At 44.5% G+C, this 25,746-nt stretch overlaps 1 protein-coding gene across 1 annotated transcript; it reads left to right on the forward strand.

Moving 5' to 3' along the window:
• Positions 1-571: 571 nt before the first annotated feature.
• Positions 572-25,703, forward strand: ipmka (inositol polyphosphate multikinase a; the record flags this gene model as incomplete). The annotated part of the gene is made up of 5 exons (XM_079842238.1): positions 572-997; positions 5,698-5,783; positions 8,981-9,077; positions 11,585-11,757; positions 25,572-25,703. Exons 1-5 carry the CDS (start codon positions 859-861, stop codon positions 25,701-25,703), a joined length of 627 nt encoding a protein of 208 aa, XP_079698364.1. The 5' UTR covers positions 572-858.
• Positions 25,704-25,746: the final 43 nt, after the last annotated feature.

Consider the following 25,746-nt stretch of genomic DNA (forward strand, 5'->3'; position numbering starts at 1 on the left):
TTAATATGCAAAGTATATACAGTCTATAGATAATGATAGATACATTGCATTGAATGGTAAAACCCATGGCCATTTTACCCACATTAAGTAAAATGGTATATTAATTAATTATGCTAAAATGGTATATTGACTAGTTTAGAATCATCTTTAAACAAAGTGTTTTTTTTTTTTTTTTTTTAATCCTGAAACTTTAACATTGATTGGTGAATGAAAAAAAATCCCATAGTTTTTTTTTTTGTTGCCTACATGTCTTTTCATTTCATTTTTTTAAACAATTGAGTCCCGGTGTCTACCTACGAGCATAGATATCTATGCCTACGAGGACATAGCATAACCCCATTTGTTTGTTATGCTATAAACAATGTAGGCCAATGACATGAAAAAAAATGCTTAGTTAAAATACTTAGTAGGGCCTACTAAGTCAAAATACTTTGTTTTCCTGGGTCTTAGGAGGTTAAGGGAAGAGTTTAAAGCGTGCATTGTTTTGTTAAAGCCATTGGCGGGTTAAAAATGATAAAGTACTCCTAAAGTACTCTGGACGAAACGCTAGAACGCAACCTGGGAAAACGCCGACTTTGATTGGTGAACCGCGGACTGACGTCACGTCCCATTCAGGAGCCCGAACGCCGCGTCGCGCTCCAGCAGTGTAACGTTAGATACAAACTAAAGACACTTACAAATGCGAGTGAAGAACGAAAACGCCTGGGCTCCAGACGCGCGTCTTATCATCAGATGAAAGAGACGTTTTGAGAACATGTCTGTGTTCTTGTAGAATAACTGTCAGATATGGGAAATCATTAACAGAAGTTTTTCCAGTTTGACAAGTTGACGCTGAACGTGTCTGCAGATGGTCAAACCATGGACTCGTTAACTCGAACGCTGGAAAAACTGGGAAAAGACAATATAAAGAAAGGGCCAGTAAAGCAGGTGTTCTTGGATGGATGTGTGCCCTTCTCTCATCAGGTGGCCGGACACAAATGGGGGATCAGTAACACTGGTCAGTTTAGTCTTATAACTTCTGTAATGTTCTTCCTGTGATACTCATGTTAGAAAATTCTGTAATAATGTTTTTTGGGATTCAAGGGCTCAAGATTCAAGAGTTTTATTTGTCACATACACAGTTATATACACAATGTACAACTGGCAGTGAAATGTAAACAGGTCCGCTCCATGGACAGTGCAAATAACAGTTACAAGAAACACAAGGGGAAATTAAAATAGAAATAGAATAAAAAGTATTAACATAAGTAGAATTATAAATAAATCAAGTAAAAGATAAAAATAGGAAATAAGATAAAAACAAAAATATTAAAAAAAATATATAAAAATATAAAATAAGTGGATATGATAAGTGAGATAAACTGTAGATGGAGGCTGATGGAGGAATGTGAATATATATCAGTCTTGTTTGGTTAAAGGGAGTATTCATCATACTGTTTGAATTGGATTAGGACGAACACCCATAATCAAAAAGTTTTATACAGGACCTATTAGCCTATAGTGTCAAAGAATCATATAATAATCAAATGGCATCCTACTGGATAAACTGCAATAAACCGCAGATTGATCTATAGGAATTTTACAATTTTCTTTAAATTAGGCTACTTTCCTAATGCTATATGACATTTTATCCTATTGGTAATCACAATTTTCCTTTTTTTTTAGAAAAAGAAAAGCCCATTAGGATCCTGTAGGACTGTTGCTATAAATTATGATAAAAAATACAATAGAAATCCTGTACACATTTCTTTAAAGGACACTTTTTTTCTCAGAGTAAATTTACTTGTGACCTGTGGACGACTTTTCACAGGTTTTTCTAACAGACTTGTTGGGTTGAGTTAGGTAATATGTTAAAAGTACTATATAACTAATTATAGTTTATTAAAGGGTCACATAATTTTTAGTCACATTTGTATAACGTGATATCGTCATGGTGAGTTCTATGAAAAGAAGTCAGATGATATCATTTCCTTTGTTGCAGTAACTCGTATGTGTCATTTGTGACTGTCATGGGGATTTTCTGAATGAATGAGATGTGAGCTGTTATCTGATGGATTATCAGATTGTCAGTGGTCAGCACTTTGTCTTTTCTTGTGTTAAAGAAATAGTTCACCCCAGATGGACAGTTCTGTAGCACCTACATGTTCCAAACTCATATTGTTTTTAAAAGAACTTTTGATTAAAACTTGTAAATAAATAATCAAAGTTCTATTTATCAAAGAATCCTAAAAAAAATATCAGTTTCCACAAAAATTTGAATCAGCACTGAACTGTTTTCGACATTGATAACAAGAAATGTTTCTTGAACCTTGAGCACGAAATTAACATATTAGAACACTGAAGACTGGGATAATGAAAATTTGGCCTTGCCATGGAATAAATTCCATTTTCAAATATATAAAAATCAAAAGCAGTTATTTTAAATTGTAATAATATTTCATAATATTACTGTTTTTAATGTATTTTTAATCAAATAAATACAGCATTGGCGAGATAACCAAATAATTCCTTTGGTCACTCGGCCCTTCAAAACTATTTTGACCCAAACCCAAATAGTTGTTTCGGCCGAAACTTTTCGGTAGTTCCTAACTGTTACACGTTTTCTTTCTCGACTGTTTACGTTCACTTAAGACAAAACCAAATGTTTGAGGATATTTTGACATAAATACGTGTGTATTTGTGCGTTCAAGCACAAGAAGACGCATACAAGAACTCTGTAATGCGTACAATAAGTGGCGGCTATCTGTGTGCACGCTTTGCATGTCTGCACCAAGTGTGCCACAGGAGTCGCTCTCAGGTGTCTGGATGCAGTATAGGTCATAAACCCAGCCCTCTCCATGAAATGTAATAGGGACATAGACAAACTAAACAATCAAATTACACTTCAAATATTTTTTTTTTTTAAATCACGCTGATGTGAGTTCAAGTGTTCGTTCTTTACATAAGTTTGGGTTTAGTTAGTTATTTGGTGCTATAAAAACAGGGTGTGACGTTATAATTGACAGTTGAGATTGACAGCTTAAGTCACTGAGGCACCAATGGGCATTTTTGGGGAACTTTGGGAGGAGATTGGAGCTTTAACTTTAATTTCTACATTTCCATAACAGTTTATTTCTCAAAAAGTTGTTGATTATTCGGGAGTGTGGGCGGGACCTTGGTATCACAGCTCCACTACACACTCACTACTGCGCAAACTCGGGCTCCAAGTTGCTACTCCGCAGACAAGATGTCAAGATGTCTTGACCTTAAAGGGTTACTTCAGCGATTAGCATGAAGCTTTGTATCAGTAAAATAGAGCTGCAACTAACGATTATTTTTTCTGTCGACTAATCTAACGATTATTTTTCCGGATTAATTTTATGATTCTTTTTTTGACTGATTATTGAATTTCAAAGAGGGTAGTGAATTTGTATATTATTTTAACATGAAATAAATTAATGATGACAATATTAATTGTATTTCAGGAAGGGTAGTGTACATAGTATGCCATTTTATAATGAAATATATGGACACAAGAAGCATTTTAAACATCTTTTATAATGATACTATTCATCATAAAATGTATACAGAGTAAGCCTAATTAGGAAAAGTTTTTAACTATAGTAGTTGAGTATGATTTACTTATTGATTTGTGTCAATAGTAAACGAAAATGCACTTGTATTTATCTGCAAAAGGTTCACATACAGGAGCTTTCAGCATAGTTTTAATGTATAACTAGTCGTCTATTTTGAAGATATAGATGTGCATAAACAACGACTAAAGCTGCCAGAAGTTTTTGCCCAAATTTCAAAGACATATGTAAATGATTAAAGCTAGAGGCATATCTTAACTTTAATGTTACTTTAATCATGTAAACTACCTGTATACAATATGTTATTATGCATGTGTGTTTGGGATGGAGGTGAACCAGGTTGCATTTACAGCAGAAATGTGCAGCCCATAATAAATAAAAGCACGAGACGTACTGGGGTTGGAGAAGAACACCGGAAAATGTGACCGTCTGTTGCAATACACGCGCTACGTTTCAACTGCGCGAGACGAACACTGGCAGCAGGGTTGAAACCCACCCATTCGTTACTCAAAATTAGGCCAAAACAAGCCCAATCGCGTTTCGGGGAGGTTCTCCGGTAAACATCGCGTTCGGGGGGTTAAATATGTGGGGGTTTTTTGCAGGGCTGCCTGCTCAAATTCTCATTCCCGGGGATAAATATCACATAATTGGGATCGCTTCAACCCGCCGACATGAGACACAGCCCGTGGCGGAAAAAACGCGGACTTGGCAACACTGACTGGCAGAGTGAAAGCTCTCGCTCTCCACGCGCACAGCTTCTGCTCTGCCACCGCATGCAGTGTGAAACCGGCGTTACAGAGCGAACAAAGCACAGTTTTATTCGGCTTCTGTTTAAAGTAGTCCCACACTATTGAATGTCGCGGTCTGGCTTTATATGATAAATTATCATTTTCACTATGCCCGGGAGCAGAAGCTGCCATTATTCTAGATCTTCTGTTCTATTCTAGAACGTGAATAATGTGCCGCCGACGCTTCAACGCATTTCACGCACGTCGATGTATTTTCGTAGTCGACGTCGCCGATGACGTCGACGCGTCGTTGCAGCCCTACAGTAAAAACCTTTTTGGCTTTTTGGCCAGAGGCTAGAGACTACAGCCAGTAGTAGGAGCTAGTTCCACATGTTTTCAAGCCGCTCATAGGGGGTGGGATCTCACTCACAGAATGTAAAATGCACACGGCCGCTCAGGAATTCATAACGGAGCGGTGCGAAGCAAAGGGAGTGTTTTCAATGAATTCCTATGAAAGTTAAGCTTCCATAGGCATGAACTGAAAACGAGCCAGACTGGACACTCATGACTGTGAGAAAGACTGTGCGGCCGTGAATGAATGACAGTGCAGCTGTAAATGAATGCCCGTGTGGCCGTTGCTTGAATTGCGGTTTCATTAGCCTATTATTCTTAATGAAAAACACAACAACAAAAGAGAACAATGACAAACTCACTTAAATAGGTGCTTTTACATTTCGCTTTGAAACCAAATCTTCCGCGATCGTCTTGTCTGTCAGCTCTTCGCCCTCGTGATGAATGAAATCTGACTCCTGCCGAGTTTGTGCTGCAACACTCATTCGGCTCGTGCTGTATTGAGCAGACACGTTCAGTTTTGAATTGTGTGTCTGTTCTCTAACTGAACGAAATGATTTTATTACTATAAAAATGAAAACGGCGGTGGGGGGCGGTACCGCGGTGGGCAAGTGATTTAACTGGTGGGCGTTGCTTGGGAGTGGCCTCGTAGGGCAGCGAAGCAAGTGCATTCTGGGAGTTGTTGTCTTTCATCCACTTGAGCCAAAAATAAATTTTCTGGCTTTTCTCATTCTAGAATGCACCAACTTCTAAAATAATTTCACATTTCTACTACATAAATGACCCAATTTAAATTCATCTTTCCAGCTATGAAATATCCCTTTAAGTATATGATTCCAGATTTGTGCAACGCTCTGTCACCCCTTGTTGGCATTTAATGTATCTATGTATTGTTTGAATTACTTTATTCTCTCTTAAGTTTTCCTTCAGATGTTTTCAAGGCTGCCATAAAAGCAATCACTCTCAAAATAGTCACACATTGTCAAATTGTCATGATGATAAAGTGTTGGCAGGTTTTCAGTGTTCAGTTCACTATAATTGCACAGGTGTTCTGCAGCACCCCGATGGAACCATTCTGAAGCAGCTACAACCTCCTCCGAGAGGCCCACGGGAGATGCACTTCTACACACAGGTAACTTAAATCCACATCACTGTAAGCAGTAAAATATATACACAGCAGTGATAGTTGTTGCATGCAAATAATGTCGGAGGGATAAACACCTAAACCAAATGAACACCTTAAAAATTAGTAAAAACACCTGAAAGCCAAGCACAATGCAGTAACTAACATGTTTCACTCCATTAACATCTATTAACATTAAACTGTTCTGAAGGCTGGGGTCAGTCAGATTTAAAAAAAAGAAATTCATTGTTTAATATTGGCCAAACAACATTTAATTCAAATGTCCACTTAATCGTTCATATTTGACCACTTCTTTACGATAGAAATGCTACAGCAAGGGTTTCAACATTTATTCTGAAATCGCAATGAACAACAATTTGAAACATATTGATGTATTCTCCTGTGTTGGCGTAGGTTTATAAGTGATTAAAATTACAAATCTGGTGAGTGGTGGTGCAAGCAACCTAAACTCACAGCATATACTGGAGTTGGTTTGTTGAGCTTCTGAGACGCACTCCAAACATGTAAATGATAACAGAGCAACACTTCGATATGAAACACAATGCCTTGCATATGCGTTCCTAAATGTTGGAAACACAAACAAACAGCACATGCAGAGTTTGTGTGGAGCAGCATTAACTGTAAACGGAGCCATTCTGAGAAACATAACCTGCACGCATGCAAATAAAAGCATGGTGGTTCACTCTAAACCTGCAGCATATATAGGCTACTTAATTATTTAATTGAGTTACAGACTTTGTGATGTCACTATAACACTTTGCTACAGGGTAGAGTGGGGGAACCCCCCCCCCCCCCCCCCCCTTAAGGACTGTTTTCTGTGAAATAACAGTTAAATGTGTCTAGAATAGTTATCCTAGTTTTCTGTGACAATGACATATACATTATAAACCAATATGAAAAATGTCCAGAGATTTCATGCTATTCGATTTTTTTCGTTGCCCCCACTCTGACAAAGCAATTTGCTATATACATACATAAAAATAAAAGCTAAAACAACAGTATATAAATAATAATTAATGAACCATGCTGAAAATCAACCTATTTGAAAAATATTGTTAGCTGATGAAATTGATACTTAAAAATATTGATTAAAATTGACAGTAAAGACATTTATAATGTTACAAAAGATATCTATTTTAAATAAATATTCTATTCATCAAATAATCCTGAAAAAAATCATAATTTCCTCATAAATATTAAGCAGCACAACTGTTTTCAACATTGATGATAATAAGAAATGTTTCTTGAGCAGCAAATCAGCCTATTAGAAGGCTGTGACACTAAAGAGTAATAAAGTAATGATGCTGAAAATTCAGCTTTGCCATAACAGGAATGAATTACATTTTAAAATATATTCAAATAGAAAACAGTCATTTTAAATTGTAATAATATTTCACAATATTACTGTTTTTACAGTATTTTTAATCAAATTAATGCGGCCTTGGTGAGCATAAGAATTTTTTTTAATATTAAAATTCATTCCAACTAATCTTACCAATGTATCAATAATTGATTAAAGGTCCCATGGCATGGCATTTTTCTATTATTTTATAATGTTTCCTGAGGTGTACTTATATTGTTAGTATGACTTTTACATCATAAAATGTCATAATATAGAAATAAAAGGCATTTTTTCTATACTGCTGTTTGCCCTGTGGCTGAATGCCCTGCTTCAAGAGGCGTGTCTGCTGTGAGACTTCAGTAAAAACGCCCACTGTTGTGATTGGCTGACATCTTTGCATTTTAAATGAGCGGAGGGGGCGTGGTTTAACGAGGCAGGAGCAGGCACGAGCTGCTGCCAGAGAGACGGATGGACCTGAGTTCACTTCACATCAGTTCTCAGCATGTCTGAACTGTTGTAGTTACAGCATATACTTCAGATTATTAGTCTATTTCTAGTCGGAGGGACTGTCACTCATGTCAGAAAGTTAGTAACTTTAGTAAATTATGGATCAGCGCTGACTGGAGACGCGAACCGTTTAGAACGATTCAGTCCGATTTGGTGAACTGATTCGGTTCACTAAAAAGAACTGGTTCAAAAGAAAGATCGTTCGCGAACCGGACATCACTAATGTACCAGAGACGGAGCGATTGCTAACAAAATTATTTATAGTAACTACTGAGTTATGAGAGCGCTGTCAGTCAGCGCGAGTTTATTGTGTTTGTATCTGAGAGTTCTGAATAAACACGAATCCCAGTCACACCGAGTTCGTCTTCATCCTTATTACCAACTTTGTAACACATGCAAAGTACCATTACAGCTGCCGAGATGAACGAGTTAAAATTAAGTGTTGATAATAGCATTATTTTTAAAATAAAATAAAAGCGTCAGTGACGCGCGTTGAGTACACAGCGCAAACAAAGACACAACAGCAGTAATCGAATGTAATCCAGTTTATTGTGGGGCTAGGCTGGCTAGCCCGGATATGCCCACGCTTACCCCCCTTCTGCTTAATCTCACGCCGCGTTTGGTGCCTCCGCTGTGGGCCAGATGCAGTACTGGGGGTCGGGGATATTGAAGGCCACCGGCCAGTGCAGCCCGAGCTTCGGCGTGTGTGAAGTTTATCTCTAAAGATCTGACTCTGGCGATGTTGAGCAGAAACTCATGACTGTATGCACATTTTAGAACCGATAGACGCGACGAGGACGTACAAAAACACTGACTCACAAGATAGAAAACACGAAAACACCGTTCTGTCTGGAGAGAGAGAAGCCGCTGCGTGTGCACGAATAATAAATAATTAGCTACACATCAGAAATCACTGATCACAGATCAGAAGGAACTGAAAAAAGACTTCTGTTTTCATTGGTACATCCAAACACTGAGAAACTACCAGCGTTCACTCGTTCACAAGCAATGATCTCTATTCTCTCGAGCGTTTGCATGGGCGTGCCAGATTCTCTGGGTGGAGGAAAGGGAGGTAACCGTTCCTGCTTGGACGTCAAACCAGGAGACTTCAGGATTGGCTCGTCTGGGCTGTCATTTTCTCAAAGGCAGAGAAAGACAGCCAGAACTCGGGTTTACACCAATCAACATTTCTATCCACTTGGGGACAATATTCAGGCTAGGGGAACTCATATTAATGTTGAAAAACCTCATAAAATGAAAATTTCATGCCATGGGACCTTTAATAGTTGCTCTACTGGTTTCAGGGTAAAGGGACATGCCACTTCTTTTTCTGCAGGTATATGCCAAAGACTGCACAGATACAAGGCTACTGGACCTGCAACAACATCTTCCCATCTTCTACGGCACATGGACACCAAGAGAGTCGCCACATGGTGAGATACGTTGTTATATCAAGATGTAGATGTCAACATCAAATAACATCTGCAACCCATTTTACTTCCATAATCTTATGTATTTAAGAACAAAAGGATATTCAACAGGGGTAGAGAAAGTTGTTAAATTTTGATAAGATTATGAAGGCAAACATTTGTTTTATTTGGAATAATATGCATGGATTAATCATGCTCAAGACACATTGATGAAGAAAATAAATTCAATGGTCAAGGGTCAAATGCAATTTCAAGTTGACTTTAAATTACTAATGACATGTTGTGTCAGTCCTGGCCGAACAATCATGTCCATTAAAATGGTTCCTTTAGCTGTCAAGCTTGAAGGTCACCTCTAGTTAGTGTTATCTATGTTTGGTGAATTTAGAGGGTTGCTAATGAGTTAATATTTGATAGAAGGTTTGGTATGTGGAATGGGGTGTCATCCAGCAGTGGTATGTTCTTTTTAAGCTTATTAAAATGCTCTTATCATCATTATGTGTGTTGCCATGTGTCCAAAGGGCATGTTCTTTATGATGTGTTTGTTTAGTCTGTCTATGTACATTAAAGGAGTGTTCAGTTGATCAGTATTGGACTTTACACTGCTGTTCTCTGGCTGTCTGCCTTGTGTTTGTGAGTGGCCATCCCAGTGATGACACCATAAATACTGTCATTTGACAGCACTGAAAAAGAACTTGTCAGAAATAATTGACTGATCGTGGAGGCTTATCATTGTCACTTGGCCTCTGAAACTTCACTTAAAGGTACAGTGTTCAGTGTGATTGTAGAAATCAGTAGTGAGCTATTCAGACAGTGAAGTAGAAGAAATCTTTTTAATGGTGTTCCAGGACTCTTGCAACTCTTTGGCCTGTAGTTTAGATATAATAACCTAGTAATAATAATAAATTATATACACTATATTACCAAAAGTTTTGGGACGTCTGCCTTTACATGCACATCAATTTTAATGACATCCCATTCTTAATCCGTAGGGTTTAATATGGAGTTGGCCCACCCTTTGCAGCTATTACAGCTTCAACTTTACTGGGAGGGCTTTCCACAAGGTTTAGGAGTGTGTTTAGGAGAATGTTTGACCATTCTTCTAGAAGCACATTTGTGAGGTCAAGCACTGATGTTGGACGAGAAGGCCTGGCTTGCAGTCTCCTCTCTAATTCATCCCAAATGTGGTCTATTGGGTTGAGGTCAGGACGGTCAAGTTCCTCCACACCAAACTGGCTCATTCATGTCTTCATGGACCTTGCTTTGTGCACTGGTGCGCAATCATGTTGGAACAGGAAGGGGCCATCCCCAAATTGTTTCCACGAAGTTGGGAGCCTGAAATTGTCTAAAATGTCTTGGTATGCTAAAGCATTAAGAGTTCCTTTCACTGAAACTAAAGGGCCGTGCCCAACCCCTGGAAAACAACCCCACACCATAATCCCCCTCCACCAAACATTACACTTGGCACAATGCAGTCAGGCAAGTACCATTCTCCTGGCAACGGCCAAACCCAGACTCATCCATCAGACTCATCCATCCATCCATACTTTTGGCAATATAGTGTATTTTAATTATTTTGTAATTTAATTTTACCTTTTTACTTATACAGTATATTATACATTATACAGTTGTATGTAATTACGAAAAAACTGTTTCAAATTAATGCTGTTCTTTTGAACTTTCATCAAATAATTCTGAAATGGTTTCCACAAAAATATGAAGCAGTACAACTGTTTTCAGCATTGATAATAATACTAAATGTTTATTGAGCAGCAAGTCAGCATATTAGAATGATTTCTGAAGGATCATGTGACCCTGAAGACTGGAGTAATGATGCTGAAAATTCAGCTTTGCTATCATAGGAATATATCATGTTAAAATATATTTTTAAATATAAAAGTAATTTTAAACTGTAATAATATTTCAAAATTGTATGGTTTTTTTTTTAGCAAATCAAAACAGGCTTACTTTGGCTAACGTTCTCTCAAAGTTATGAAGAAACTTTCTTCCAGTAACGTTCGTCCAATGTTATTTAATAATTATCTGGTATTTAATAATTTTCTTAAAATGTTTTTTAAATGTTACTACTTGTTCTAAAACATTCAGATAACATTCAAAAGTAATGTTCTCATAATGTTTGCAAAATTATTAAAAAAAAATGTTCTCTGTACATTCGTATAACCAATAACTTCTTCCTTTTTTTTTTAAACATTTAAAAAAGTGAACATTAAGAAATAACATTTTAATATTTGAATGGGAACGTTAGCAAAACCTGGAATATATATTTTTATTAGCTGGGTTCCTTCAAAAACATGAAAAAAATCTTATCGACCTTAAAGTATTGAACAGTAGGCCTAGTGTTTGCATGTATGTATATTGTGGTTTAACATTACATCACAAGTAATTCGCCATTAAATAGTCTGCCAGCCATAAGAATAGATGTATTAACACAGCACTGGCTGTCATTCTGTCATCAAAGGCACAAAACGGTGTCTTTATCTCTCATATCTCAGAGCTGTATCTGAAACTGGAGGATGTGACGAAGAGGTTCTTACGGCCCTGCATCATGGATGTGAAGATTGGGAAGAGAAGTTACGACCCATTTGCGTCACAAGAAAAACGTGAAGAGCAGATTAGCAAATATCCTCTGATGGAAGAGATCGGATTCCTGTTACTGGGAATGAGGGTAAGACTTTGTAAGATTTGTTAACTTTCCTTATGCTCATTATGCAGGATCTCGTTGTTTTATCTCCGTATCCTCACCTCAGTATCTGATTTCCTTATTACAAACTGTGAGGGTTCATAAAACACAATATTAAGCTTCAGATCATCTGGGGGCTCTAAAGGTTCTTTCAATGCTGCAGAACAGAAATCCCCATATGCTGTCTTGTCAGGCATGATCAATATCCAGAGCTTATCCAGACACTTGGTTAATTACCTCTGAGGAATACTGATAAGACATTTGATGATAAGATTGTGATGAAACCAGCGGTCAGTTACACACACTCCTCTGCTTTTGCTCTCTGCTCCTCATTGTGCTGCACTGGCTGTGAAGAAGGTAAGAGATAGAGAGATCAAATTAAATCCATCATTGAGTCTAAAGAGTCTTCTGGTCCTAGTGCATTTATCATGATACAAACTGTGACATTTTATGCTCATTGACTGCATGAATTGCAGTGACGACCTTTTAGTGGCTTATTCTGTCATGTTTATATTCTGTTTTATGGACTATTAGGGTAAGTTTAAATGACAACAATGTACTAAAACAGAAACATTTTTCCTTTTGCATTTTTCGCATGCAGATGACAATGTGGTCAAAACAATTCCCATTCACACAGATCTACGAAAACAATTCAACGCGATGTATTATGCATGCCAGGCCATTAGTTGGTGATGTCACTTTGTAAAGAAATAATACACTCCTATTAGACTGAACACATCATACCAGAAATGCGGTGCATCTCAATTCACATACTATCCGCCCCAAATAGTATTCGAAAATGGAATTAGTTTGTCCCAAATCGTAGTATGTTGAAATGAGTATTCCAAAGATACCCGGATGGTCTACTAAGAACTACAAACATGGATAAAAAGTGTTAAAAAACTACAAACATGACAAATGTGCGAGTCTGACGGTTAAGTAGAGAGGTTTAGATAAAGGGGTTTGAGTGAATAATTATCAGTATCTAACTTGACGAAAATATATTTATTCAGTGTTATCCACATTATATTTCATCTGCAACAGCATTGAGAACTTTTGTAATGATACGTTTGGCCATTCACTTTTAAACACATCATCATATTCAAATTGCAAACACATGAGGGGTTTCCGCATGAAATACCCATGACTGGCAGATCAATGTGCCACTATAATTCTCTCTGATACGGTAGGAAATTAAATTAAGTTGAATGTGGAGGGTTTTAACTGTGACAAGATGATTGACAGGGCAGTTTAAACGGTGACAGGATCGCCCCGATTATCTTTTTGTGTACTCAGCATTAGTTTGTATCACCTTGTTTTCCTGTGTTTTGTTCTGGTTTCATTTGTTCCCTACGTTCCCACTCTTCATTTGTTGTCATTACAAATTATGTTGCACACCTGGTACTGGTTTGTCAATTAGCCCTGTATATTTAAGCCATGAGTTTTGTTCATTGTCCTGTATTGTCTTCGAGTTGAAACCAAAGCTGCTATATGTTTTTGGACTCCTGTGATTGGATTATGTTCTTTGATTTGTTTATTAATAAAGTTAAACAGCTGATATTAAGATCTACTTCTCCCTGCTCCTCCATCTTCATCTGCCTATAGCTCAATGTGACATATTCATGTTAGAGCAATAGGGGATCTGTGGAACATTCATAAAAATAGATTTTTTTATCTGTTGGTATTTGCTAGAATCCATGATACCTTGTGTCTGTACAAGATCTCCAGGACCTCCGGCAGAAAAATAGGCCCACAACATTAAAGATCCAGCAGTATTTTTTAACCGTGGACTTGGGGTACTTTTGATCCCTGTTTGCACCAAACCCATCTGGTGGGTTTGCTTCCAAAAAGCTTTAGTTTCATCTGATCATAACCTGGTCCCTTTTGAATTTTCAGTTGTGTCAATTTTCAATGCTTTAGCTATTTTATTACAGCCACTTCCTATTTTGTGAAGATCAGCAATCTTTTGCTGCACATCAGAACTATATTCTTTGGTTTTACTCCTTGATGGATGATTAAGGGAGTTTGGCCTTTGCGTTTCCCCATATTTATCCTGTGTCATGGCTGGACAATTTAAAGCTCCTAGTCTCTCTGGTGTGCTAAAAAATAATATACATATAATATAAATGGGAATATACTTCAGAGATATTTTACTCATTAGAATTTCTAGGGGTGCCATTAATTGTGGCCAACATTCATTGGAGAAAAACATTTATTTCATAATGTGAGTTCCCTTTCAGTCGGTCACGTTCGACGTACGTCGGAACTGACCGACGAATTGGGATCTGATCTCAGAGACCAATCTACTTCGAGTGTATTAAAAACGAGCCAATGGAGATTGGCATGCGATCCACGCATTCCACGCACCGCCCCGCAGCGCGGGTATAAATAAGGAAGTGGAATGCTTGATCATTGCCTTTTTTTTCGGAGCCGAACAGCGTCATTGCTGTGTCTACGAAGAGTGTTATTCGAGTCTCGTGAGAAGGATTGCTGTTCCAGTGCGGGTGTGACGGCGCTTTTCAGCGGGTGGCCGCTTCAGAGGAGATAAAGAGCTGGTTTTGTTGGTTGGCTGGGCGTTTCCATTTCTGAGTGCTCACGCAGGCTTGCACTATCTGAACTGCGTGAGCCGCGGTCATCTCCCTGAGTGCTTCAGCACTGAAAGAGCGGTTTTCCTTTTCTAAAAGAGCAACACGGTTTGACCCTGCGTCTTTTTCAAGATGTCATTCAAACCGTGTGTTTCTGGATGCGGTTGTTTCCTGTCCTCATTTGACGGCCACGATCTCTCTCACATATAAACATGTGTGATTGCGTTCGTGGGTGATCCATGCTCTCTCAGGAGAGCATGGTCACGTCGGCGCGTTGTTCGTCTCACCTTTCTCGTAAGGGCTCGAGCGTTCAGCGCGCCGTGTGCCGTCGAGCGCCGGCTGACAGCGGGGGTTGCCACGGCAACCCAGCGCGTCACTCGGCACTCTCTAGATGCGCGGTCCAGACTATGAAACCTCAAATGGGGTTGAGTCCCTTTCCTTATTCCCTGATCTAGTTTCTTTTCTGGTGCATCAGAAAAGGACTACTTTAGTTAATAAGCTTTGGTGGACCTGAGGATTACAGTGGGGCATCCCCGCCGGGTACATCTCTTCGGGCCCCCACTCCTCTATCGCATCATGAGCATGCCGAGACTTTGTTCGTGGGTGGTTCATGTTCTCTCATGAGAACATGACCAAGTCGGTGCGGTGTTCGTCTTGCCTTTTCATAGGGCTTGAGCGTTCAGCGCACCGTGTGCCGTCGAGTTTGACGGCCACGTTCACTGTTTCACATGCCTGCTGGTAGCTTACAGATGGGATTGCTGGTCCTTTTAAAACAAGGAGACCTAATGTTTCATTTGTGGCTCTGGCAGAGGACAGATGTCAATTGCTGCATCGGAGAGAGGGCTGTTATGCACTGGAAATGATGATGCTGAATTTCCCACTATAATGGTGTGTGCTTTTGCTGAATCAGATTCAGAGTTGGCAGCCATGCTTTCCCGGGTGGCTGAGGCGTAGTGCAACGCTTAAATCGCCTTGCCTACCCCCGTGCCTTTTTTCCCGGATGGGCATTGGAAAAATGAGCAGTATGGAACTATTTGGTGTCAAAATATGGAACACCAAAAGGGCCAAAATCTGTATAAATTTTTCCCTCTCTCACTACCCTCTGTCCTGCATGTACGAGGGTAGTCCCGACCCAGGGGTTATGCAGGAACTGCGTGCGGTGGTGGACCTCGCTCTCTGGGCGACGGAAGTCACTGCACGCTCCCTGGGTCAGGCGATGTCCACACTAGTGGTCCAGGAACCTGGGGCTAAACCTGGCAGATATGCGTGAGTCCGACTAAGTTCGGTTCCTTAACGCCCCTGTCTGTCAGGCTGGCCTCTTCGGCGACGCCGTCGAGTACTTTGCCCAGCAGTTCTCGATGGCCTAGAAGCAGACAGAGGTGGTTTAAAAAAAAAAAAAAAAAATCCTAATTCGCAGCACCTCTGCCTGCTTGTCGCCGAGGGTGCCCCCCCTGTGTCCACCTCTGCCCCTGCGAAACCCAGGCAGCAGCCTCCATCTGGGAGGCAGGGTGTCGGACGTAAGGGAGGCCCCCAACCCACTCAGGGCTTGCTAGTCTACAAGCAAGCGTAAGGGCAAGCGGCCCTGAGATGGGCAGCCCAGGGAGAACAGGAGCTGCTCCGAGGGAGTTGGTGTCCGCACCCCTCCCTCAACCCCCCGGAGGAGGACCGGGGGCCCTGACTGGTGTCAATACTCTGCCGCTGGCTCTCCGGAGTCCAGCGGTACCCACATTTTCAGAGCAGTTTCCTCTCTCCCTGGGCCCCAAGAGGGCCAGGTTGGCAGTGTGCGACGCCCCCGGGCCTTGTCACTTCTTTCCTCCCCTCCCTTCGCCAGGGGGCAGCAGTGTGGGCACCGAGAACGCCCCCGGGCCTTCTCACCCACACTCTGCCCCACCCTGGAATACTCAGACAACACTCAGGGCCGCCTCCGGGCCTCCCGAGTCGGGTCTGTCTATTCCGCCTCGCTGCCCCACCCCGGGTACGTCTGTGGTGCCGTTGGTCCCGCTTGTGCGGTCTCTGGGCTTCGGCCCCCAGGCCGTCTCGCTGGCTCATCCATACCAACAGACTCGGCTACGCGATTCAGTTCGCTCACCGGCCTCACAAGTACAAGGGCATCCTCTTCACCTCCGTGCGAAGCAGCGATGCTCAGGTCTTGCGGTCAGAGATCGATGTCCTACTGGCGAAGGACGCGGTCGAGCCGGTTCCTCCAGCCGATATGAAGGCGGGGTTCTATAGCCCCTACTTCATTGTACCCAAGAAAGGGGGTGGGTTACGGCCAATCTTGGACCTGCGTATCCTGAATCGGGCCCTGCACAAGCTCCCGTTCCGGATGCTAACGCAGAAACGCATCTTCGAATGCATCCGTCCCCAAGATTGGTTCGCAGCGATCGACCTGAAGGATGCGTACTTTCATGTCTCTATCCTTCCTCGACACAGACGTTCCTACGTTTTGCGTTCGAGGGGAAGGCATATCAGTACAAAGTCCTGCCCTTCGGGCTGTCCCTGTCGCCTCGCGTCTTCACGAAAGTCGCAGAGGCAGCCATTGTTCCGCTCAGAGAACGCGGCGTTCGTATCCTCAACTATCTCGACGACTGGCTCATACTCGCCCAGTCTCGGGAGCAGTTGTGCGAACACAGGGACATGGTGCTCAGTCACCTCAGCCTGTTGGGCCTTCGGGTCAACCGAGAGAAGAGCAAACTCTGTCCCACGCAGAGGATCTCTTATCTCGGTATGGAGCTGGATTCGGTCAGCCAGACTGCGCGCCTCACGGAAGAGCGGGTCCGGTCGGTGTTGAACTGCTTGAATTCGTTCAAGAACAGGACGGCGGTCCCACTGAAATTTTTTCAGAGGCTCCTGGGGCATATGGCATCTGCAGCCGCGGTAACGCCGCTCGGATTGCTTCATATGAGACCGCTTCAACACTGGCTCCATGGCCGAGTCCCGAGGTGGGCGTGGCAGAGCGGCCAGTACCGGGTCCCAGTGACTCCTTACTGCCGCCAAACTTTCAGCCCATGGTCCGACGCTTCGTTTCTCCGGGCCGGAGTGCCCTTAGAACAAGTGTCCAGGCATGCTGTGCTCTTCACGGATGCCTCCTCCACGGGCTGGGGGGCCACGTACAACGGGCATGCAGTTTCAGGTCTGTGGACGGGACCTCAATTGCATTGGCATATCAATTGCCTCGAGTTGTTAGCGGTACACTTGGCACTGCGCCGCCTCAAGGGGCCGCTACGTGGCAAGCATGTACTGGTCCGTACGGACAGCACTGCGGCCGTTGCGTACATCAACCGTCAGGGTGGTCTACGCTCCCGTTGCATGTTCCAACTCGCCCGCCACCTCCTCCTTTGGAGTCAGAAGCATCTGAGGTCGCTTCGTGCCATTCACATCCCAGGTGCGCTGAACCAGACAGCCGACGAGCTCTCTCGCCAGTCGACACCTCCGGGGGAGTGGCGACTCCATCCCCAGGCGGTCCAGCTGATATGGGACCTCTTCGGAGCCGCACAGGTAGACCTGTTTGCCTCTCCGGACTCGACCCATTGCCAGTGGTACTATTCCCTGACCGGGGGCACCCTCGGCACGGATGCACTGGCGCACAGCTGGCCCCGGGACCTGCGCAAATATGCGTTTCCCCCAGTGAGCCTTCTTGCACAGACCCTGTGCAAGGTCAGGGAGGACGAGGAGCAGGTCTTGTTAGTTGCGCCCTACTGGCCCAACCGGACCTGGTTCCCAGAACTAACTCTCCTCGCGACAGCCCCTCCTTGGCCGATCCCCCTGAGGAGGGACCTTCTTTCTCAGGGACGGGGCACTCTATGGCACCCGCGTCCAGACCTCTGGAAACTCCATGTCTGGTCCCTGGACGGGACGCGGAGGTTCTAGGTGGTCTACCACAGGCAGTGGTGGACACCATCTCTTCTGCTAGAGCCCCCTCTACGAGGCGCCTCTACGCTTTGAAGTGGAACCTGTTCGTTGAATGGTGCTCTTCCCACCGGGAAGACCCCCGAAGGTGTTCGGTTAGTGTCGTGCTTTCTTTCCTGCAAGATGGGCTGGAGCGAAGGCTGTCTCCCTCCACCCTCAAAGTGTACGTCGCAGCAATAGCGGCGTATCACGACGCAGTCGAAGGTAAGTACATAGGAAAGCACGACTTAATCGTCAGGTTCCTCAGAGGTGCGAGGAGGCTAAATCCTCCTCGTCCAAACTCGTTACCCTCTTGGGACTTAGCTCTAGTGCTCAGAGCACTTCAGAGCCCTCCTTTTGAGCCTTTGCAGTCTGTGGAGCTTAAAATCCTGTCAATGAAGACAGTGCTTCTGACGGCATTGGCCTCCATCAAGAGGGTAGGGGACCTGCATGCACTTTCGGTCAACGAATCGTGCCTAGAATTCGGGCCGGCCAACTCTCACGTTGTCCTGAGACCCCGGCCTGGATACGTGCCCAAGGTTCCTACCACTCCCTTCCGGGACCAGGTAGTGAACCTGCAAGCGCTGCCCTCGGAGGAGGCAGACCCAGCCCAGGCTTTGTTATGTCCCGTCCGCGCTCTTCGCGCTTACGTCGACCGGACTCAAAGCTTTCGGACCTCAGAGCAACTCTTTGTCTGTTACGGAGGCCAGCAGAAGGGAAAGGCTGTCTCCAAGCAGAGGTTAGCCCACTGGATAGTGGATGCTATCGTCTTGGCTTACCAGTCCCAAGACGTGCCTTGCCCGTTCGGGTTGCGAGCACACTCAACAAGGAGTGTTGCTTCTTCCTGGGCGCTGGCTCAAGGCGCCTCGCTGACAGATATATGTAGAGCTGCGGGCTGGGCGACACCTAACACGTTCGCTAGATTCTATAGCCTCCGTGTAGAGCCGGTATCTTCCCGCATCCTCGCCCCCAGTGGCCAGTAGCGCTAAGTGCCCGTTCTAAGTGTCGGCTTGCAACGCCACTCCCGCCCTCTGGGCCGGATACGTGCGTCTATTTTCTCCAGTTGTGTTCCCCGGAAACGGCTAACCCTGTCGAGCTCCTCCGTCACCCCTGCGGTGCCAGACGTTGCGGCCGTCTGACGCCAGGCCTGCACCCGTATGCTTGTGAAACGTGTGTGTAGGCTGGGTTCCATATGTAGCGGTCCCCTCACGGCTACCCCATATGTGTATTCTTCCACGGTACCAGCTGCCCTACTCGGCTAGCCCGTGTCTTTCCCTTGACAGAGCCCGCTCTGTCGTCTCTGGGCGTGTTCTTTCCCCCCTGGGACCAGGCTGGAACCACCCCAGAGACTGCCATATGTTGCACTACCCTACCAGGTTAGTCCTTATGTGTATTCTGCCACCTAGCCTTCTACGAAGGACGTGGCTCCGCAGCGTACCATCTCCCGAGACGGGCACGCTTTCCCAGCGTTATCCAATAGTCACACTGAGTGGGTCTTGCAGAAACAGCAGTGACTGACCTCCCTGCTTGGAGCCCTGACTTCCGTACCATCTAAGACGGTCCAGTGCGCTCAAGCAGGACGCTGGAAGGGCCAGCGCCCTGGCGTTTTGGTAGGGATCCCAATTCGTCGGTCAGTTCCGACGTACGTCGAACGTGACCGACTGAAAGGGAACGTCTCGGTTACGTATGTAACCCTCGTTCCCTGAAGGAGGGAACGGAGACGTACGTCCCGTCGCCAGGTGCTGTGCTTCCGCTAGGGGGCCGAGTCACTAGTTCGGCTCCTCAGCAGAAAAAGGCAATGATCAAGCATTCCACTTCCTTATTTATACCCGCGCTGCGGGGCTGTCACATGGTGTTTTGGTGTTGGTTCATGTTTCATGTGTTTAGTTCATCAAGTTTACTGTCATGTTTCTAGTTTGTCTTGTCCTTTCAGTTTCCTGGTTTTGTCATGTGACTCCCATGCCCTCATGTAATCTTGTGTCTTGTCCTGTCATTGGTTCATTGTTTAATCACTGTTCACAGGTGTCACTTGTCTTGTCATTAGTGTGTGTATTTAAGCCCTCATGTTTGCCATGTGTCTTTGTCTGTTATTAACGTTGTAACCTGCTGGTGGTGAGTTTTGTTTAGCCATGCCATGACTTTGTTTTATGTTTTGACCAAGTTAAGCCAAGTCTTTGTTTTAAGTTTTGTTTATTGTTAATAAATGCTGCACTTGGGTTCAAAACACTTGCCTCCAGTGGATCTACCTGTTACAGAATAACAGACCTCCAAAATGGACCCAGCAGTTGTTTCTCTGCTCAAGCTCTGCCAAGGTGATCAAGCCATAGAGAACTACGTGGAGGAATTTTGTGGACTCTGTCACTTAGTTGAGTTTAATGACGTGGCGCTTAAAGACATTTTTCGTTTTGGTTTAAATAAGCCTATTAGCTCCAGACTTCCTGGAGGCAAGATCCACTGGTCATTGGCAGAGTATATTGACTTTGCACTTCAGCTGAGTGGCTCATCTTTTACTGTGGGAACGGTGGATGAGGAGCTCCACGTTCCCACAGTACTCTCCACCCCAGTGAGTCCAGCCCAAGTCCACGTCCAGGCTCCAGCCCAAGTCCACGTCCAGGCTCCAGCCCAAGTCCACGTCCAGGCTCCAGCCCAAGTCCACGTCCAGGCTCCAGCCCAAGTCCACGTCCAGGCTCCAGCCCAAGTCCACGTCCAGGCTCCAGCCCAAGTCCACGTCCAGGCTCCAGCCCACGGCCACGTCCAGGCTCCAGCCCACGGCCACGTCCAGGCTCCAGCCCACGGCCACGTCCAGGCTCCAGCCCACGGCCACGTCCAGGCTCCAGCCCACGGCCCCGTCCAGGCTCCAGCCCACGGCCCCGTCCAGGCTCCAGCCCACGGCCCCGTCCAGGCTCCAGCCCAAGGCCCCGTCCAGGCTCCAGCCCAAGGCCCCGTCCAGGCTCCAGCCCAAGGCCCCGTCCAGGCTCCAGCCCAAGGCCCCGTCTAGGCTCCAGCCCAAGGCCCCGTCCAGGCTCCAGCCCAAGGCCCCGTCCAGGCTCCAGCCCAAGGCCCCGTCCAGGCTCCAGCCCACGGCCCCGCTGTCCCGCCCAAGAAAATTTTGGGGGGGGGCAAGGGGTACATGGAGGCCATGAAGGCCCCGCCTCTGTGGCCTGATGAACTCCCGTTACCGCCATGGCCTGATGAACTCCCGTTACCGCCATGGCCTGATGAACTCCCGTTGCCGCCATGGCCCGGTGAACTGCCGTTGCCGCCATGGTCACCCACGCCTGAGGGTCCAGGTCCTCCCACGCCTGAGGGTCCAGGTCCTCCCACGCCTGAGGGTCCAGGTCCTCCCATGCCTGAGGGTCCAGGTCCTCCCACGCCTGAGGGTCCAGGTCCTCCCACGCCTGAGGGTCCAGGTCCTCCCACGCCTGAGGGTCCAGGTCCTCCCACGCCTGAGGGTCCAGGTCCTCCCACGCCTGAGGGTCCAGGTCCTCCCACGCCTGAGGGTCCAGGTCCTCCCACGCCTGAGGGTCCAGGTCCTCCCACGCCTGAGGGTCCAGGTCCTCCCACGCCTGAGGGTCCAGGTCCTCCCACGCCTGAGGGTCCAGGTCCTCCCACGCCTGAGGGTCCAGGTCCGCCCACGCCACAGGGTCCAGGTCCGCCCACGCCACAGGGTCCAGGTCCGCCCACGCCACAGGGTCCAGGTCCGCCCACGCCACAGGGTCCAGGTCCGCCCACGCCACAGGGTCCAGGTCCGCCCACGCCACAGGGTCCAGGTCCGCCCACGCTCCCAGGCCCGGCCATGTCATGTCTGGGTCCGGTGCCCCTGCACGGGCCTGGCCCACCATCCCTCCCCCAAGACCGCCCCCCAAGACTTTTTGTTAAGACTCTTTGTTAGGTTATTGATGTGTTGGTGTTGTTTGGGCGTCAGGGGCCGCCCATAGAGGGGGGGATCTGTCACATGGTGTTTTGGTGTTGGTTCATGTTTCATGTGTTTAGTTAATCAAGTTTACTGTCATGTTTCTAGTTTGTCTTGTCCTTTCAGTTTCCTGGTTTTGTCATGTGACTCCCATGCCCTCATGTAATCTTGTGTCTTGTCCTGTCATTGGTTCATTGTTTAATCACTGTTCACAGGTGTCACTTGTCTTGTCATTAGTGTGTGTATTTAAGCCCTCATGTTTGCCATGTGTCTTTGTCTGTTATTAACGTTGTAACCTGCTGGTGGTGAGTTTTGTTTAGCCATGCCATGACTTTGTTTTATGTTTTGACCAAGTTAAGCCAAGTCTTTGTTTTAAGTTTTGTTTATTGTTAATAAATGCTGCACTTGGGTTCAAAACACTTGCCTCCAGTGGATCTACCTGTTACAGGGGCGGTGCGTGGAATGCGTGGATCGCATGCCAATCTCCATTGGCTCGTTTTTAATACACTCGAAGTAGATTGGTCTCTGAGATCAGATCCCAATTCGTCGGTCAGTTCCGACGTACGTCTCCGTTCCCTCCTTCAGGGAACGAGGGTTACATACGTAACCGAGACGTTTCCCCCCACTTTCAATTGTTACAATTTTTTGAATGAAAGATCAAAAGGATAAACAATACAGATTTATTTCACAGCCGCCTTTGTTCATATGTATTAAGGGTGCCAATATTAGTGTAGGGCACTGTAGCTACAGTGCATCCGGAAAGTATTCACAACGCTTCACTTTTGTCCACAATTTTTTATGTTACAGCCTTATTCCAAAATGGATTAAAATCATAATTTTTTCCTCAATTCTACAAACAATACCTCATAATGACAACGTGAAAGAAGTTTCTTGGAATCTTTGCAAATTTATAAAATGTACTCATTATTAAACTTACTCATACCCCCACACCTGTCCCTAACTTTACCCTTAAACTTACCCATATTACCACACCTGTGCCTAACTTTACCCTTAAACCTACCCATACCACCACACCTGTGCCTAACTTTACCCTTAAACTTACCCATCCCACCACACCTGTCACTAACTACATAAGTATTCATACACACTTAATATTGAGCTCAGGGGCATCCTGTTTCCACTGATTATCCTTGAGATGTTTCTATATCTTGATTGGAGTCCACCTGTGGTAAATTCTGTGGATTGGACATGATTTGGAAAGCACACACCTGTCTATAAGGTCCCACAATTAACAGTGCATGTCAGAGCACAAACCAAGCCATGAAGTCCAATGAATTGTCTGTAGACCTCCGAAACAGGATAGTATCGAGGCACAGATCTGGGGAAGGGTATAGAAAGATTTCTGCAGCATTGAAGGTCCCAATGAGCACATTAGACACACTCCATCATCCATAAATGAAAGAAGTTTGGAACCACCAGGACTCTTCCTAGAGCTGGCCGCCCAGCCAAACTGAGCAATCGGTGGAGAAGGCCTTAGTCATGGAGGTGACCAAGAACCCAATAGTCACTCTGACAGAGCTCCAGCGTTTCTCTGTGGAGAGAGGAGAACCTTCCAGAAGAACAACCATCTCTGCAGCACTCCACCAATCAGGCCTGTATGTAGAGTGGCCAAACGGCACATGACAGCCGGTCTTGAGTTTGCCAAAATGCACCTGAAGGACTGTCAGACCATGAGAAACAAAATTCTCTGGTCTGATGAAACAAATATTGAACTCTTTGGCCTGAATGACAAGCGTCATGTCTGGAGAAAACCAGGCACCGCTCATCACCTGGCTGTCATCATCATGCTGTGGGGATGTTTTTCAGCGACAGGAACTGGGAGACTAGTCAGGATCGAGGGAAAGGTGAATGCAGCAATGTACAGAGACATCCTTGATGAAAACATGATCCAGAGCGCTCTGGACCTCAGACTGGGGCGAAGGTTCCTCTTCCAACAGTACAATGACCCTAAGCACACAGCCAAGATAACAAAGGAGTGGCTATGGGACAACTCTATGAATGTCCTTGAGTTGCCCAGCCAGAGCCCAGACTTGAACCGGAATGAATATCTCTGGAGGGATCTGAAAATGCCTGTGCTTGATGCTTCCCATCCAATCTGATGGAGCTTTAGAGGTCCTGCAAAAAATAATGGGAGAACCTGCCCAAAAATAGGTGTGCCAAGCTTGTAGCATCATACTCAAATACACTTGAGGCTGTAATTGGTGCAATAGGTGCTTCAACAAAGTATTGAGCAAAGACTGTGAATTTTTTTTCCCCGTTTTTTATTTTTAATAAATTTGCAAAGATTTCAAAGAAACTTATTTCATGTTGTCATTGTTGGGTATTGTTTGTAGAATTGAGGAAAAAAATAATGAATTCGATCCATTTTGGAATAAGGCTGTAACGTGAAAAAAAGTGAAGCGCTGTGAATACTTTCCGGATGCACTGTATATACTGTATAGCTGCCTTTATATTTTTGGATCATCATATTTGGGGGTCCTTGGCATCAAAACGTTTGAAAACCACCTGACCTGGGCAATCAGATTGTGTGTTATAATATACAGGTGGTGCAAGCTTTAAACCAACCATGATCAATGACAAGCAAAAGGACATTTTGTCAGTGATGTCACACCGGGTAGCTCCATCCTCCATGAAATCTTGTTTAAACATTGAAGAAACCTTGTTTGACTTTGTTACAGTCTTATTGACTGTGCCAATTATTTTCTTACTGCAAGGGCAGAAAAATGACCCTGGAAACAGTCAGGTTAACAAGTCTATTGTAGAAATTACGCTTATATTTAACATTGCAATGTTTACTATTGATAGTTTTTGTGAGTTCTATGTCTCCATCTCGTTTCCTCTGTTCAGTGTTTCCTTCCTCCAGCCCCAGTTTATCATCCATTCTCTCTGCTTTCTGCGTGTACTTGTTTCTTTGCACCTAATTGGTTTCAGTGTCTCTAGGCTGGGAAATATTTGCCAGCTGCTGTCCCTCTCTCTCTCTCTCTCTCTCTCTCTCTCTCTCTCTCTCTCTCTCTCTCTCTCTCTCTCTCTCTCTCTCTCTCTCTCTCTCTCTCTCTCTCTTGTTCTTGCTTTCCAGGTTATTTCAGTTTGTTCCAGGTTATTTCAGTTTGTTTAATTTGTTTTGTAGTGTGGCGGGCTGTAAGGATCCATCCAGTGAGGCTCATCACAGTTTTAAGTCTGTATCCATGCGAGTTTCTCCAGTGCTGTTCTAAAACCTAGTGAGATGCCTATGTAGACAGCATTTACATTTGTGGTGCATTAATGCTAAATTCTAGACAGCAAGGCAGGTCACTTAGTTTTGAAGCATATTTTTATTTTTTGTTATTTTTTTTTTATTGTAATGTTGCTGATGGTCTCCTCTGATCTTCTTCACTCTGATCTTCTCACTTCAGGTGTACCAGATCAATTCAGACAGTTACATTACTCATGACCAGTTCTATGGACGCAGTCTTGGGAAGGACACCATTAGAAACGGTCTGACTCTATATTTTATTTTATTTATTATTTGTATGCAGGCAATCTAAAAAAAAATTTATTTCAACAATTAAATATTATTTATTTGTGAAA

This window comes from Gobio gobio, assembly GCF_949357685.1.
Source record: "Gobio gobio genome assembly, chromosome: 18".
NCBI lineage: Eukaryota > Metazoa > Chordata > Actinopteri > Cypriniformes > Gobionidae > Gobio > Gobio gobio.